Source organism: Manihot esculenta, chromosome 4 (assembly GCF_001659605.2).
Source record: "Manihot esculenta cultivar AM560-2 chromosome 4, M.esculenta_v8, whole genome shotgun sequence".
Classification (NCBI taxonomy): Eukaryota; Viridiplantae; Streptophyta; class Magnoliopsida; order Malpighiales; family Euphorbiaceae; genus Manihot; species Manihot esculenta.
The window spans coordinates 34,489,851-34,502,468 of NC_035164.2; the positions used below are offsets into that span (position 1 = coordinate 34,489,851).

The window sequence follows — 12,618 nt, forward strand, 5'->3', positions numbered from 1 at the left end:
ATTATGCCTCCATAAATAAGGCTAAACTAAGCGTCTTCCATTTACCAATAACACTAAGCCACGTCTTGATCGGCGCAAGCTTCCTGCTGTTCCTACGTGAGTGTAACCCCAAGTAATCTCCATGCACAAATCACAGTAACACGTCTCACCATTTTATTAGATGCGTCAATAAACTTTCACAGAACCACAGTGACATTATCATAATCTAATGGAAAGAAAAAAATCCCGATATAAATACTTTACTTGTAGCCAATCGCATCTCTCTCTCTCTCAGAGGCCTCTCTCCCTCTCTCTCTCACTCCTTTGAGGTCCATTTGCTTTGAACTCTAAACGCACCAGGGGAAAAAAAAAAAAAGAGAGAGAAAAGGAAACATCTACTTTTCTCGGGAAACAAACGCACCGATTTTCCATTCCAAAACACCTAAAAATGCAACACCAGAGGCTTAAACAGCAGCAACAAGCTCTGATGCAACAAGCGCTTCTTCAGCAACAGTCTCTCTACCATCCTGGTCTCCTCGCTCCTCCTCAGGTTCTCTTTCTCTCTCTCTCCCTCTTTTCTATCCGTCTCTCAATTTATCTGCTCTTTGAATCATTGATGCGATTTCGTTTCGTTCTTCGAATTTTATGTCCTTTGATGTTGATTGTTTTCGAAGGTTTTGGTTCGATTGCTTGAGCTAGGGTTAGGTTTTTATAGCTAAGGGATTTGTTGTGGAGCATTTTCGTTTCCTGAATTCTTGGTTTAGGGTTGATGTTGGTGTAGTCATTTTGATGTAGATGTTAGGGTCTTGAATTTGGTACTGTTATTAACTTGTTTTCTTGTTCTTTTTCCTACTCTCCGCTACTCAACTCTCCTTTTTTTTTTTGTTTTTTGTTTTTGGTTTTTTTTTTTTTTTTGGGGGGGGGGGAGGGGAGAAGGGGGATTAACGTTACTGATGAATGAGAAAACTTTGTTAATGATATACTGTGTGCTAGTTGGGCTTTGCTACATGGCGCCGCTGATGTGCTGCTAAATTGATTTTGATTTTGATTCCTACAGATGTGGAGCAATCATGCAGTCTTTGTTTGTTTGATGATGATAGATTTTTTTGTTTTTTTTGCCTGATTACTTAAATTAATACTCAACTAGTCTTTGTTTTCCTTGTTGATCCTCACTAAATTTATCTGGGCATAATTGGTTAGGCATTTCTTTTCTGTCCTTGGTTATCCATGGTTGTCCCAAATACTTATAAGCCAGTGCAGTCCATCGGAAAATGAAATAATGTTGGTGTAGACTTCATTATTGCATTGGCCCATCTTTACTTATCAGGTTTGAATGCTGCAACATCACAATCCGTTTGAATATCACTAGTGACTCATGTTCCCCTCAAAAAAAAAATAAAAAATCCAGAACTTAAGTTCCTTTCCTTTCCTTATGTGATACTTATAAGACGTGAAACTCTGTGTAGGGTGTCTGATTATATGGAAAGTGTATAATTTCTGAGTTTCCATTAGCATGATGAACCAAAGTAACCCTTCTGTTCTCATTTTTAAGAGAGACTAAAAACAGTGGGATTTTTCCCTTTGCCTTTTGGAAGTTCTTTAGAAAGCACAAGAAATGTGCTTGATTTGTGCTGTGTTGAATATCTGAAGCCCTGAGTTAGTTCCATCTGGGAAATCAATGGGCAGTTTCTTTTTTGAATGTTGTGATCTTAACTTGGCCAATGAATTTAACTGTATACAAATAGAAAAAGGGATACTGGAGTATGATTTGTAACAACTAAAATAAAATTCTTTTGGGTTCTTCTACTACAAGTCATTTGGCCATGATTTAGATTTGGGTAGAACAAGGAGGCAATTTTCTTCTGTTTGATGAATTTTTCTTTATGTCTTAAATTTTCATATTGCAGATTGAGCCAATTCCCAGTGGAAATCTACCTCCTGGTTTTGATCCAAGCACTTGTCGCAGTGTGTGAGTGTTTGTCTTGAAATTTTTCCTTTTACTTATTATTATCTCTTTTAAATTTTTCGTTTCTCTTTGTTTCCTTGTGTGCTTACCATCTCATCCACATACTTGTACAACTGATATTATCTATTGGTGCTTTTTTTTTCAACAATACTTCAAAGTTCAAACCATATGTAAATGTGACAGTCACTGGTGTGATTTCACTTGTTTTTGATAATCAACAAGGGTCGCTTATAATTGCATTTCTTTTTTTCTTTTTTTCTTTAAACTTCTAGTTTCTTTATTTTTGAAAAAAATGCAGGTATGTGGGAAATATCCATACACAGGTAACTGAACCTCTTCTCCAAGAAGTTTTTGCAAGTACTGGTCCTGTTGAAGGCTGCAAGCTGATTAGAAAGGAAAAGGTACATTTGTCGTTTGACTAAATAGGGTGAACCTTTTATTTACTCTGTTAAACGGATTTAGTTGGTGTGTATAATACGAATGAATTAATTAGCCATTTTCTAGAAATATATGCCAGCTCTTTCCAATGTTTTAACGTGTCTGTTTTATCCGCATATGCAGTCATCCTATGGATTTGTTCACTATTTTGATCGCAGATCAGCTGCTCTTGCTATATTATCTCTTAACGGAAGGCATCTGTATGTAGCTTGCTTATAGTTTTCTGTTAGAACATTCTACTACTGATTTTCTGTTATTTTGTTTTTTAGCCACACATCTTGACTTGTTATTATGTGATTTGCAGATTTGGTCAGCCTATCAAAGTTAATTGGGCATATGCTAGTGGTCAGAGGGAAGATACATCTGGTTGGCTCTTGTTTGAATTGGAAGTTTTTCATACTTAATTATCTATTTATCATCTTGCCTATTTATGCTTAAATTTCATTATGATTTGCAGGTCATTACAACATTTTTGTTGGAGATCTTAGTCCTGAGGTTACTGATGCAACACTTTTTGCCTGCTTTTCAGTTTATCACAGCTGTTCGTAAGTAATTTTCTCTGATTGTGTGTGTTTGTGCTTGATCGACTACTTCAGCATTTTGAAGTATGAAAATTGGAAATTCTGGAAAAAAAATATTATGTGATTTTAAACGTTCCAAAGTGGAGGACCATCCCTGACTTTGTACTGGTTCCCAGGGATGCAAGGGTTATGTGGGATCAGAAGACTGGGCGTTCAAGAGGCTTTGGGTTTGTTTCTTTCCGAAATCAACAGGTAGTGTTTTCTTCATGTGCATTTCTCCTCTATATTAAATTAGGCGGTAAATGATGCTAACAATTTTAATTTTTTGTTCAGGATGCCCAAAGTGCAATAAATGACTTAACAGGTATGGATTAGGGGAATTACTAAATTTTGTTTAATATCTTTGGGATCATTATGCTAATATTAAAATTTATATGTGCCCTAATGATTATCCAAGTAAGTCTAAGATGAAGTCTTTTTCTACTTGCTTACATGGTTAAATTAATAAGTTTTATTCAACTAATCACCTTTTCAAATCAGAAAGGGGAAATGCATTATCTTTTCTTTGCCTTCTGATTTACTTTGTATCAAATGTTTTGCGAGTCATATATGAATATCTCTGGAATTGACAACGGTGATGAGGAAAATTTAACGTAAAAAATACTAGCAATATTTGGATATTCATATACTTATGCTGGTTTTCATCCACTGAACTCTTCATCCTTGTTAAAAAATAGTATTTATTATTGCTAAGTATTACGGGTTGCAGGATGTAAGATTATACCAGTTTGATCATCAATGGTGGAGTTTAGTAATCTCAAGTGCTATACTTATGCTGGATATCTTACATGCACCCTTGTACATGACAATAATGCTTACTTGCCTGGCCCATTTTAGGGAAGTGGCTTGGTAGTAGGCAGATCCGTTGTAACTGGGCAACCAAAGGCGCTGCTGGTACCAATGATGACAAACAAAGCTCTGATGCCAAAAGTGTGGTGGAACTAACAAATGGCACATCAGGTTAGTTGTGCTGTATCTGATGAAGTGGATTAATGGTATATGTCTTTGTTATTCTGGGATTTTATCTTCTGAGATGTGTACAGATCATCATTATTCTGTTTTGGGGTTTGGTGATCCCTGTCGACTCGTTGAATACATCAATGCCTAATATCTGTGACAATAATTTCTTTTCCCTTTATCCTGTGTTGCACATCAGGTTAATTATGCTGCATCTGGCGTATCTAATTAATGGTATATGTGATGTGTCTTTAATATTCTATGATTTTATCTTTTGAGATGTTTGTGGATCATCACTATTCTATTTTTAGTGATTTCTATTATATTGTGGGATACATCAATGCCTAATACTTATGACAATAATTTGTTTTCCCTTTTATTCTGTCCTATTGTTTCTGTGTGTAGGGCCCTGATATATGTAGTTCTTCTACCACGTGCAAACTATGATGAAAGCTTATCTAATAAAGTTTTTTCCCTTTATTGCTCAGAAGAGGGCAAAGAGATGGCTAATAATGAGGCTCCTGAAAACAATCCTCAGTATACAACTGTATATGTGGGAAATCTTGCACCAGAGGTAAGAAATTTTTTTACCTGTCCATGAGTTTGATAATCATGCATTGTATTGACCTGTTTGTGCATGTGATTGGAATATGTTCTCAGTAGGACAGTTGTATTTGCTTCATTTTATATCTATAAACCAGTAAACTTTGTGATGTACTAGAAAATCTGGCTTATAGTTTCTGAAAATTTGTTTGTGTTCTATTTTGCAGGTTACCCAGCTTGAGCTTCATCGCCACTTTCATTCTCTTGGTGCTGGAGTTATTGAGGAGGTCAGAGTCCAGCGGGATAAAGGATTTGGTTTTGTGAGATACAGTACTCATGCTGAGGCAGCTCTTGCTATTCAGATGGGAAATGCCCAGTCAATTCTTTGTGGCAAACAAATAAAGGTATGTCAACTGTGCTGGTAGTGCTCTTTCAATTTGGTTGGAAACTGAATTCCAAATGTTGTTACTGTGCTGGTAGTGCTCTTGGGGTAGCAAGCCCACTCCACCAGGGACAAGTTCAAACCCACTCCCACCACCTGCAGCTGCACCTTTGCCAGGCCTCTCAGCTACTGACCTTTTGACATATGAGCGGCAGCTAGCAATGAGCAAGATGGGTGGTGTCCATGCATTGATGCATCCTCAGGGACAACATCCTCTTAAACAAGCAGCAATGGGGATGGGTGCGGCTGGAGCAAGCCAAGCAATATATGATGGTGGGTTTCAGAATGTTGCTGCTGCCCAGCAACTCATGTACTACCAGTAATGAGAAGGGTTAACGTCATACCTTTATTTGGTGCCTTTGCAGGTGATATCCGAGTCTTATAGAATTAGGAAATCTTCTTCTGTTTATCTTTATCCTGCGGTGAGTTTGTTACCCGCATATTTATATTCATATGATTGCCATTTGCATGGATGTACACATATTACATATGCTGCGTTCACCCCTCAAGCAGTCTTCTACCATGTAGGGATGAGTGTTATTTACCAAGTAGGATCAGAGTAATTGTGGCGAGGGTCTTGTATGGACACTAGTTTGCTTTTAATAGCTTGGACTTTCTCGTATTTCTCTGTTGTATGCGAATTTTATTGAGTTGCTGAGGCATGGAATGTGGCTTTGTTTTCTTCATTTTTTTTTTCTTTCCTGGTTTGATGTATAGCACTTCTGTAACGAGCGACTACAGCCAAGGTCTGTAATGTCCCTAACAGGTTATATAAATGCATGTTTAGGGCTGGGCACTGCTTCGGAGGTTCGAAATTAAACTGAAATATCCAACTGAAAATCTCTGAACTCCAATAACTTCTGCTCCTATAGGCGTCAAGCTGGACTTGATGCAACTTGGTTTATTATTATGGTTATGAAAATTTTATAAAAAAATTAAAATTCATCAGATCAAAAGAACATTTCATTTTAGACTTGTGTCCAGTCAATTTTAACCCGTTGCAAAATCCTTAAATTGAATTGTCTCAAAATTTTGAGACTACCGGTAGAGGGAGGGATATTACGTTACGATATGGTTTAGAAAATATTCAGCTTATATTCTCATATTCCCGAATTGGACCAAATTGTGCTCAGCCCTATGCGCATTTACAGTGTCTGGAGTTGATAAATTATTTAAACTTATTGTTTTAAAATAAAACTAAATATTAAGCATTACTTAAATAATCAAGCAAAACATTCAAAAAAGATAGAATGGAAGAGAAGGTTCCTATTTTACCTGATTAAGCAAAGGAGCCGCCACCATAACCATTGTATGAGCAGCAAAATTCACTGGTTGCTTATTAAATTTTATTTATGTTTAAAAATAATAAATATATTATTATTTATATTGTATTACATTTTCATTATATTAATCCATATCATGTAGTTACTTTGTTTTTTTAACACAACTTAATAAATTATGCAATTTATATTACATATTCATAGAAAATTACTTTAAATTAAATTCTACTAATAAATAAAAAGAGAATTTACTGAGAAGTAAAATACAGAAGACCCGAGAAATTTAGCATGATCATCTGTTTTTTGTAATTGACGTATACCATAGAAAATGTCGGTCAAAATGCGATTTCCTTGTTTAGTACATTATTCTTATCAATTGCTTTTTGTTTCACATTAGTTTGTAATCCCTTTTTGTTTTAATATTTTTAAATAATTATAAATAATAATTTTTTTTGACCTAGAAAATTAATATTTGCATTACATAACTGCTAGCAGCAAAATTTATTATTATTATAACAACGAACACAACTCTGTCAATTAATATTGTCACCAATCTACCGAGAGCAGGCTGCCAAACGGGCTCATACTATAGAGCCTGCAAGGACAACCCCTTCCCCCTCAGTCGACAAGGGGAAGAAAGCGGTGGAGCAGCTGTCGTCTACCCCAAATAATGAACTTTTGAATGCTGCCGAGGTGATTCCTGACTCCACACTGGCCTCAACAGCCAAGATGCTGTGTGAGAAGATATTTGGAGGGATTCCGGATGTCTGTGATCCTTGTTTTTTGGCCCTCATCAGCCATCTCGCTTGCTCTACCAAGCAATAGGCGGTTTTCAGCTCTCGCTCTTTGGATGATCTCGAGGATAACTTGAGGGAGATGTTCCTCATGGTAAGTCATATGCTCCCTCAAAGATATTTTTTATTTCTTTAACTTTTTTAACCTTATTTTTATTTTTCTATGGCAGACCTTCAGGGTATTCATGGAGATTGATGCCCAGAATCGATCCTTTCAGAGCTTGGTGGAGCAGCGCATTGCGAGGAGCGTCGAGATGAAAATATCGTTGCCACTGGTGAGACCTGCAGACATATCATTGAGTTCCAAGGGTAGATCGAGGAACTCACTAAGCAATTGGGGGAGATGAGAGAAGAGGTTGCCCAGGCTTCCCAACGAGTTTATGCAGCTGAGTCTCAGCGAGATGAGGCCTTAGCACAACTGTTCTCTTTGAAGGAGTCCTGCTGCCAACGTGATAAGGCCAAGTCCCAGCGTGATGAGACCTTAACTTATGTTGTTGTCCTCCAGCAGGAGTTTAATAAACACATCGAGGACCTGAAAGGTATGGCTTTGGCAGTGGAGGAGTCTCGCCTTTAGCAACAATAACTCCACCAAGAGGTCTTTGATCTGGAGAAGAGGTGTACTGCATTACTGAGGGATGCCCGGATTATAAAGGACAGGGTCCAGCAGGCTTGTGAGGAGCGCTTGCAAGAGTATAAGGACTCTGCAGAGCTGAAAGATAAGATTTAACAGGCTTGCGAAGCGCAACTACTGGAGTACAAGGCCTCTATGGAGTTGAAGGAAAGAGTGTATAAAGAAGCCTTCCGTATGTTCCCTTCAGGTTTCAACCAGGGCCTTAAAGTGGCTAGGGATGCTCTCTCCACTTTGTTGGCAGACCTGCGAGCCCCTGAAATGGACTGTAATGGAAAGAAGGTGTGCTATAGAGAGGATGACAACCCTTTGCCAAAGAACACTCCTCACTTGCCTTCTGGACTGCAGGGGGAAAATACCGTAGATAATCCTGTAAGCGATATAGTCAGTTCTGCTCCCCTTTCCCTGCTGTCTTTGTAACTCATTCCAACGGTTAATAAAATTTTGAGTTTTTATTATTTTCCTTCTGTCTACTTTTTATTTTTCTTATTTATTGAATTCTACTTGTATTTTTATACTTAGGCTGTTTTTATGTGTATTGCCTGTGAACTGTACTGAGCTGGTAGTTAGTTGGCTTATTTTACTTGTGAAGCATTTTACTTGTTATATTATATTTTCTGCCTATCGAATACCTTAATATTTTTTGCCTTCTATTCTCTTAAAGCCTTTAGCTGGCTGGGTTTAATTTTCTTTCAGCCCTTTATCTCAATTCGTATTGTCTTTTAACTGGTTGAGTTATTTAATTTTCACACAGCCCTTTATCTCAGCTTGTATTTCCCTTTAAGGTTACATATTTTTCCTTTACTTGTATTCTGTCATTCGTGTGCTTGTTCCTGGAGTTTAGTGATAAATCTCACATTTATTTTGATTTTTCCTTGGCTTTGCTTTCCTTTGGGCTTTTGGAGCATTGAGCTCTTTTTTGAGGTCGCTGTTATGTCCTAGGTTTTGCGAGCCTTAGATTAGTTTTTTAGTAAGCAATACTCTTTTGTGAAGTTGGCATTGGAATGCCTCATGTTAATTTTTCTATGTGCCGAGCTCTATTATGAGGTCGATCATCATGCTTTAGGGTAGTTTCTTTATGAACCAGGCTCTTTCGTGGGGTTGGAGTCTTATTTTCCTGCGATTCAAGCCCTTTGGTGAGGTCGAAACCAGATTTCTTGCTTGTGTTCCTATGATCCATGCCCTTTAGTGAGGCCGGAACCAGGTTTTTGCTTGTATTCCTGCATGATCTGAGCTCTTTTTATAAGGTCAGAACTGAGTTCTTGCTTGTATTCCTGTGTGATCCGAACTCTTTTTATGAGGTCAAAACCAGGTTCTTGCTTTGTTTATTGAGTTTTATGTGTGCCAAGGTCCTTTCTTGAGGTTGACACCGTATTTCTCAGTTTGCTTCTCTTTGAGCTTATAGCCTTGCTGATGTTGGGCCTTTGTCATTAACATTTATCCCCTAACCAGTTTTATGGTGCCAATGGTCTTATTTTGAGACTGGTCACCCACCTCATTGGGGTCTTCATCTCTTCAACCGGTTTTATAGTTTTGGCGCTCTTATTTTCAAGATCCATCACCTACTTCATTGAGGGTTTCGTCTTCCCAACCGGTTTTATAGTACCAACGCTCTTATTCCAAGATCGGTCACCCACCTCATTAGAGTCTTCATCTCTTCAACCGGTTTTGTGATGCCGACAATCTTATTTCTGGGATCAGTAACCTACCTCATTGAGGTCTTCATCTCCTCAACTGATTTTGTGGTGCTGACAGTCTTATTTTCGAGACCGGTCACCTACCTTATTAAGGACTTCGTCTTCCCAACTGGTTTTGTGGTGCCGATAGTCTTATTCTGAGATCGGTCACCCACCTCATTGAGGTCTTCATCTTCTCAACCAATTTTGTGGTGTCGGCGGTCTTATTTTCGAGACTGATCATCTATCTCATTTAGAGCTTCAGTACCTACTTAAGAGTGCTAGCAGGAAGAGGAAAGATGATAATTTTATTCATATCTCAAGCACAATAGTTATATTGTACACTTTTATGGGAAATACCTCTTTAAATGTTGGATGTTCCAGGTGTGAGACTCTAGATTCTCTTGCAGGTCTTCAATTCGATATACCCCATGTCTGATTACCTTGGTGATTTTGAATGGGACTTTCCAGGTTGGCGCTAGCTTCCAACAGCTGCTCTCTCTCCCATGGCTTCTAATCTCCTTAAAGCTAGGTCTCCAACCTTCAAGTTTCTTTCTGGACTTTCTGGTTGTAATATCGAGCTGCCTTCTATTGATAAGCAGTTGTTCGTACTTGTGCCTCATCTCTGATTTCTCCTAGAGCATCTAGGTTGCTTCTCAATTTCTCACCGTTGGTACTTTCATCATTGAATTGGGCCTAGTGAGTGGGAATCTATAGCTTTACGGGGACTACAGCTTCTATCCCAAACGCTAGCGTGAATGGTGTCTTCCCTGTTGGTGTCCGAGATGTAGTATCAAATGCCCATAGGATGCTATGTAGCTCGGCTGCCCAGTTCTTTTTAGCACCATCTAACTGCTTCTTTAGCCCTTAGAGGATAGCTCGGTTTGTCACTTCAATTTGACCGTTTGTCTATGAGTGAGCCACTAAGGAGAACTTGTGCTATATGTTCATGTTTCTTATAAAATTTTTGAAAGAATTATAGTGGAATTGTTTTTCATTGTCTGATATGAACATCCTGAATATCCTGAATCATCATATAATATTGCCCCATACGAAGTCTATTACTTTTCGGGCTGTGATGGTGGGTATAGCTTTTGCCTCAGGTCACTTAGAAAAGTATTCCACGGCTACGATTACGAACCTTTTATGCGCTACAGTCTTAGGGAATGGACCCATGATATCTATCCCTTATTGTGAGAACGACCATGGGCTCGATATGTTTGATTGTGGCGTAGTCGGGCTATTGATAGTATTGACGAATTTTTGGCAAATACTACACTTTTTCACAAACTCCCCGACTCCTTTCTTGACTGTAGGCTAGTAATATCTCTGCCAGAAGATCTTGTTTGCCAGCATGGTTGCTCCCTAATGAACTTCGCATATCCCCTGATGTATCTCTTGGATCACCCTAGCTGCCTCTCCTGGGCCTACATATCTCAGCCATGAGCTAGATTTTCCCCTCCGGTATAGGGTCCCTCTTACTGCTTGATAATTGGCAGTCTTAGCTGCGATTTTTCAAGCTTCTGCTTTATCCTTGGGCAATTTTTCCGTTTCAAGGTATTTTAGGTATGGGGTCATCCAACTTCGTTCTTCATCGATTTGCATGATGGGGGTTGGCTTTTCAATGGTGGGAGTGCTAATTTGCTGCACATACACTTCGTCTGGGAGTTGTTCTAGTTCCTCCACAAACAATTTACTGAGCAGATTTGACTCCTCATTCTCTTCTCGAGGTATTCTCTGATACTGGACAATGATTCCTTGCTCACCGAGCTCGACTTTTAAAGCTCGAACTTTGGCCAGATACTTCTGCATAACGGGGTCTTTTGCTTGGTATACTCCTGTTATTTGATTTACTACAAGTTGGGAATCATTGTTCATTCTGAGATCGGTTGCCCCCACTCCCAAGACTATCTGCATCCCATTCAGGAGAGCTTCATATTTTGTCATGTTGTTAGACGCCGGGAATTCGAAGCATAAGGCGTAGTACACTCTAAACTCATTTGGCTCTTTCAATATAATTCCTACCCTATTGCCTGTGGAACTCGATGCCCTATCTACGAATAGGTTCCATTTGAATTTATGCGGTTGTTGGTCCCCTATTTTCTTATACTGAACTCGGCAATGTGTCGTCCTGCTCTTTATTATCTGAGCTGACGGAGCACTCAACTATAAAGTTAGCTAAGGCCTGTGCTTTGATGGCCGGCTGAGTTTGATAAATAAGGCATTACAGACTGATTTCTATGGACCAAGCTAGGATTCGTCCTGAAGTCTCGGGCCTGTGTAAGATCTTTTTCAAGGGTTGTTCAGTCATTACTACTCCCTGGTCGCCTTTCAGATTCATTCTAAACTTCCTCACTGCCAACAACAAAGTGAACGCCAACTTTTCAATATTCATGTATCTGACCTCGGCGTCTTTGAGCACCTTGCTAACGTAGAATATAGACTTCTGGACCCTTGCTTCTTCTCTCATCAGTACGGCACTCACTGCCTGCTCGGATGCAACCAAGTAAATCAATAATTCCTCTTATGCTAGGGGACTGCTAAGCACATGTGAGGAAATGAGATACTCCTTAAGGTTTCTGAAGGCTTTCTGGTAATCTTCTAACTATTCAAAGTTCGGGACCTTCCTTAGCTTCTTAAAGAAGGGTAGGCATCTCTCTGCTGACTTGGACATGAATCTGTTAAGTGCTACTACTCTTCCTGTAAGCCTCTGTACATCCCTTACACAAGTTGGCTCAGGCATAGCTAGTATGGCTTCTACCTTCTCCAGGTTTAGCTCTATGCACTTTCCACTGTCCATGTAGCCCAAAAATTTTCCTCCTCTAATGAAAAAAACGCACTTTGCTGGGTTTAACCTCATTCTGTATCATTGCAGTGTACCCTGAAGACCTCTTCCAAGTTGGTTAGATGTTGCTGGAAGGTTTGGCTTTTAACTACCATGTCATCAATGTAGACCTCCGCATTTCTCCCTATCTGATCCTTGAAGATTTTATTTATCAACCGCTGATATATTGCCTCGGCATTTTTCAACCCGAAAGACATAGTCTTATAGTAATATGTCTCATATTCAGTTATGAAGGAGGTATTCTCTTCGTCAGACCTGTCCATAAAGATCTGATAATACCCTAACATAGCATTTAGAAACGTTAAGTAGTTAAAGCCGACTGTAGAGTCAACTATTTTGTTAATATCTGGAAGAGGATAACAATTTTTAGCAGACCTAATTTAAATCAGTGAAATATATACACATTCTATATTTTCCATTGACTTTCTTCACTAACACAAGGTTGGCTAACCACTGTGGATACATTCTTTTCTAATAAACCCTGCTTCC

General features: G+C 38.8%; 1 protein-coding gene across 1 annotated transcript; it reads left to right on the plus strand.

The window, feature by feature from the left end:
• Window positions 1–250: 250 nt before the first annotated feature.
• LOC110613656 (oligouridylate-binding protein 1B) lies at window positions 251–5,592 on the plus strand. The gene is made up of 12 exons (XM_021754884.2): window positions 251–529; window positions 1,887–1,948; window positions 2,244–2,346; window positions 2,507–2,583; window positions 2,688–2,749; window positions 2,841–2,928; window positions 3,081–3,156; window positions 3,238–3,268; window positions 3,802–3,924; window positions 4,410–4,495; window positions 4,692–4,868; window positions 4,945–5,592. Exons 1-12 carry the CDS (start codon window positions 428–430, stop codon window positions 5,227–5,229), a joined length of 1,272 nt encoding a protein of 423 aa, XP_021610576.1. The 5' UTR covers window positions 251–427; the 3' UTR covers window positions 5,230–5,592.
• Window positions 5,593–12,618: the final 7,026 nt, after the last annotated feature.

Bases quoted from the DNA above. Each gene is read 5' to 3' on its own strand.
- LOC110613656 (XM_021754884.2), top strand. From the start codon at position 428: ATGCAACACCAGAGGCTTAAACAGCAGCAACAAGCTCTGATGCAACAA. The intron at 2,750-2,840 runs GTTGGCTCTTGT...TATGATTTGCAG, and splicing joins TCAGAGGGAAGATACATCTG to GTCATTACAACATTTTTGTT. The intron at 4,869-4,944 runs GTATGTCAACTG...CTGTGCTGGTAG, and splicing joins TTTGTGGCAAACAAATAAAG to TGCTCTTGGGGTAGCAAGCC.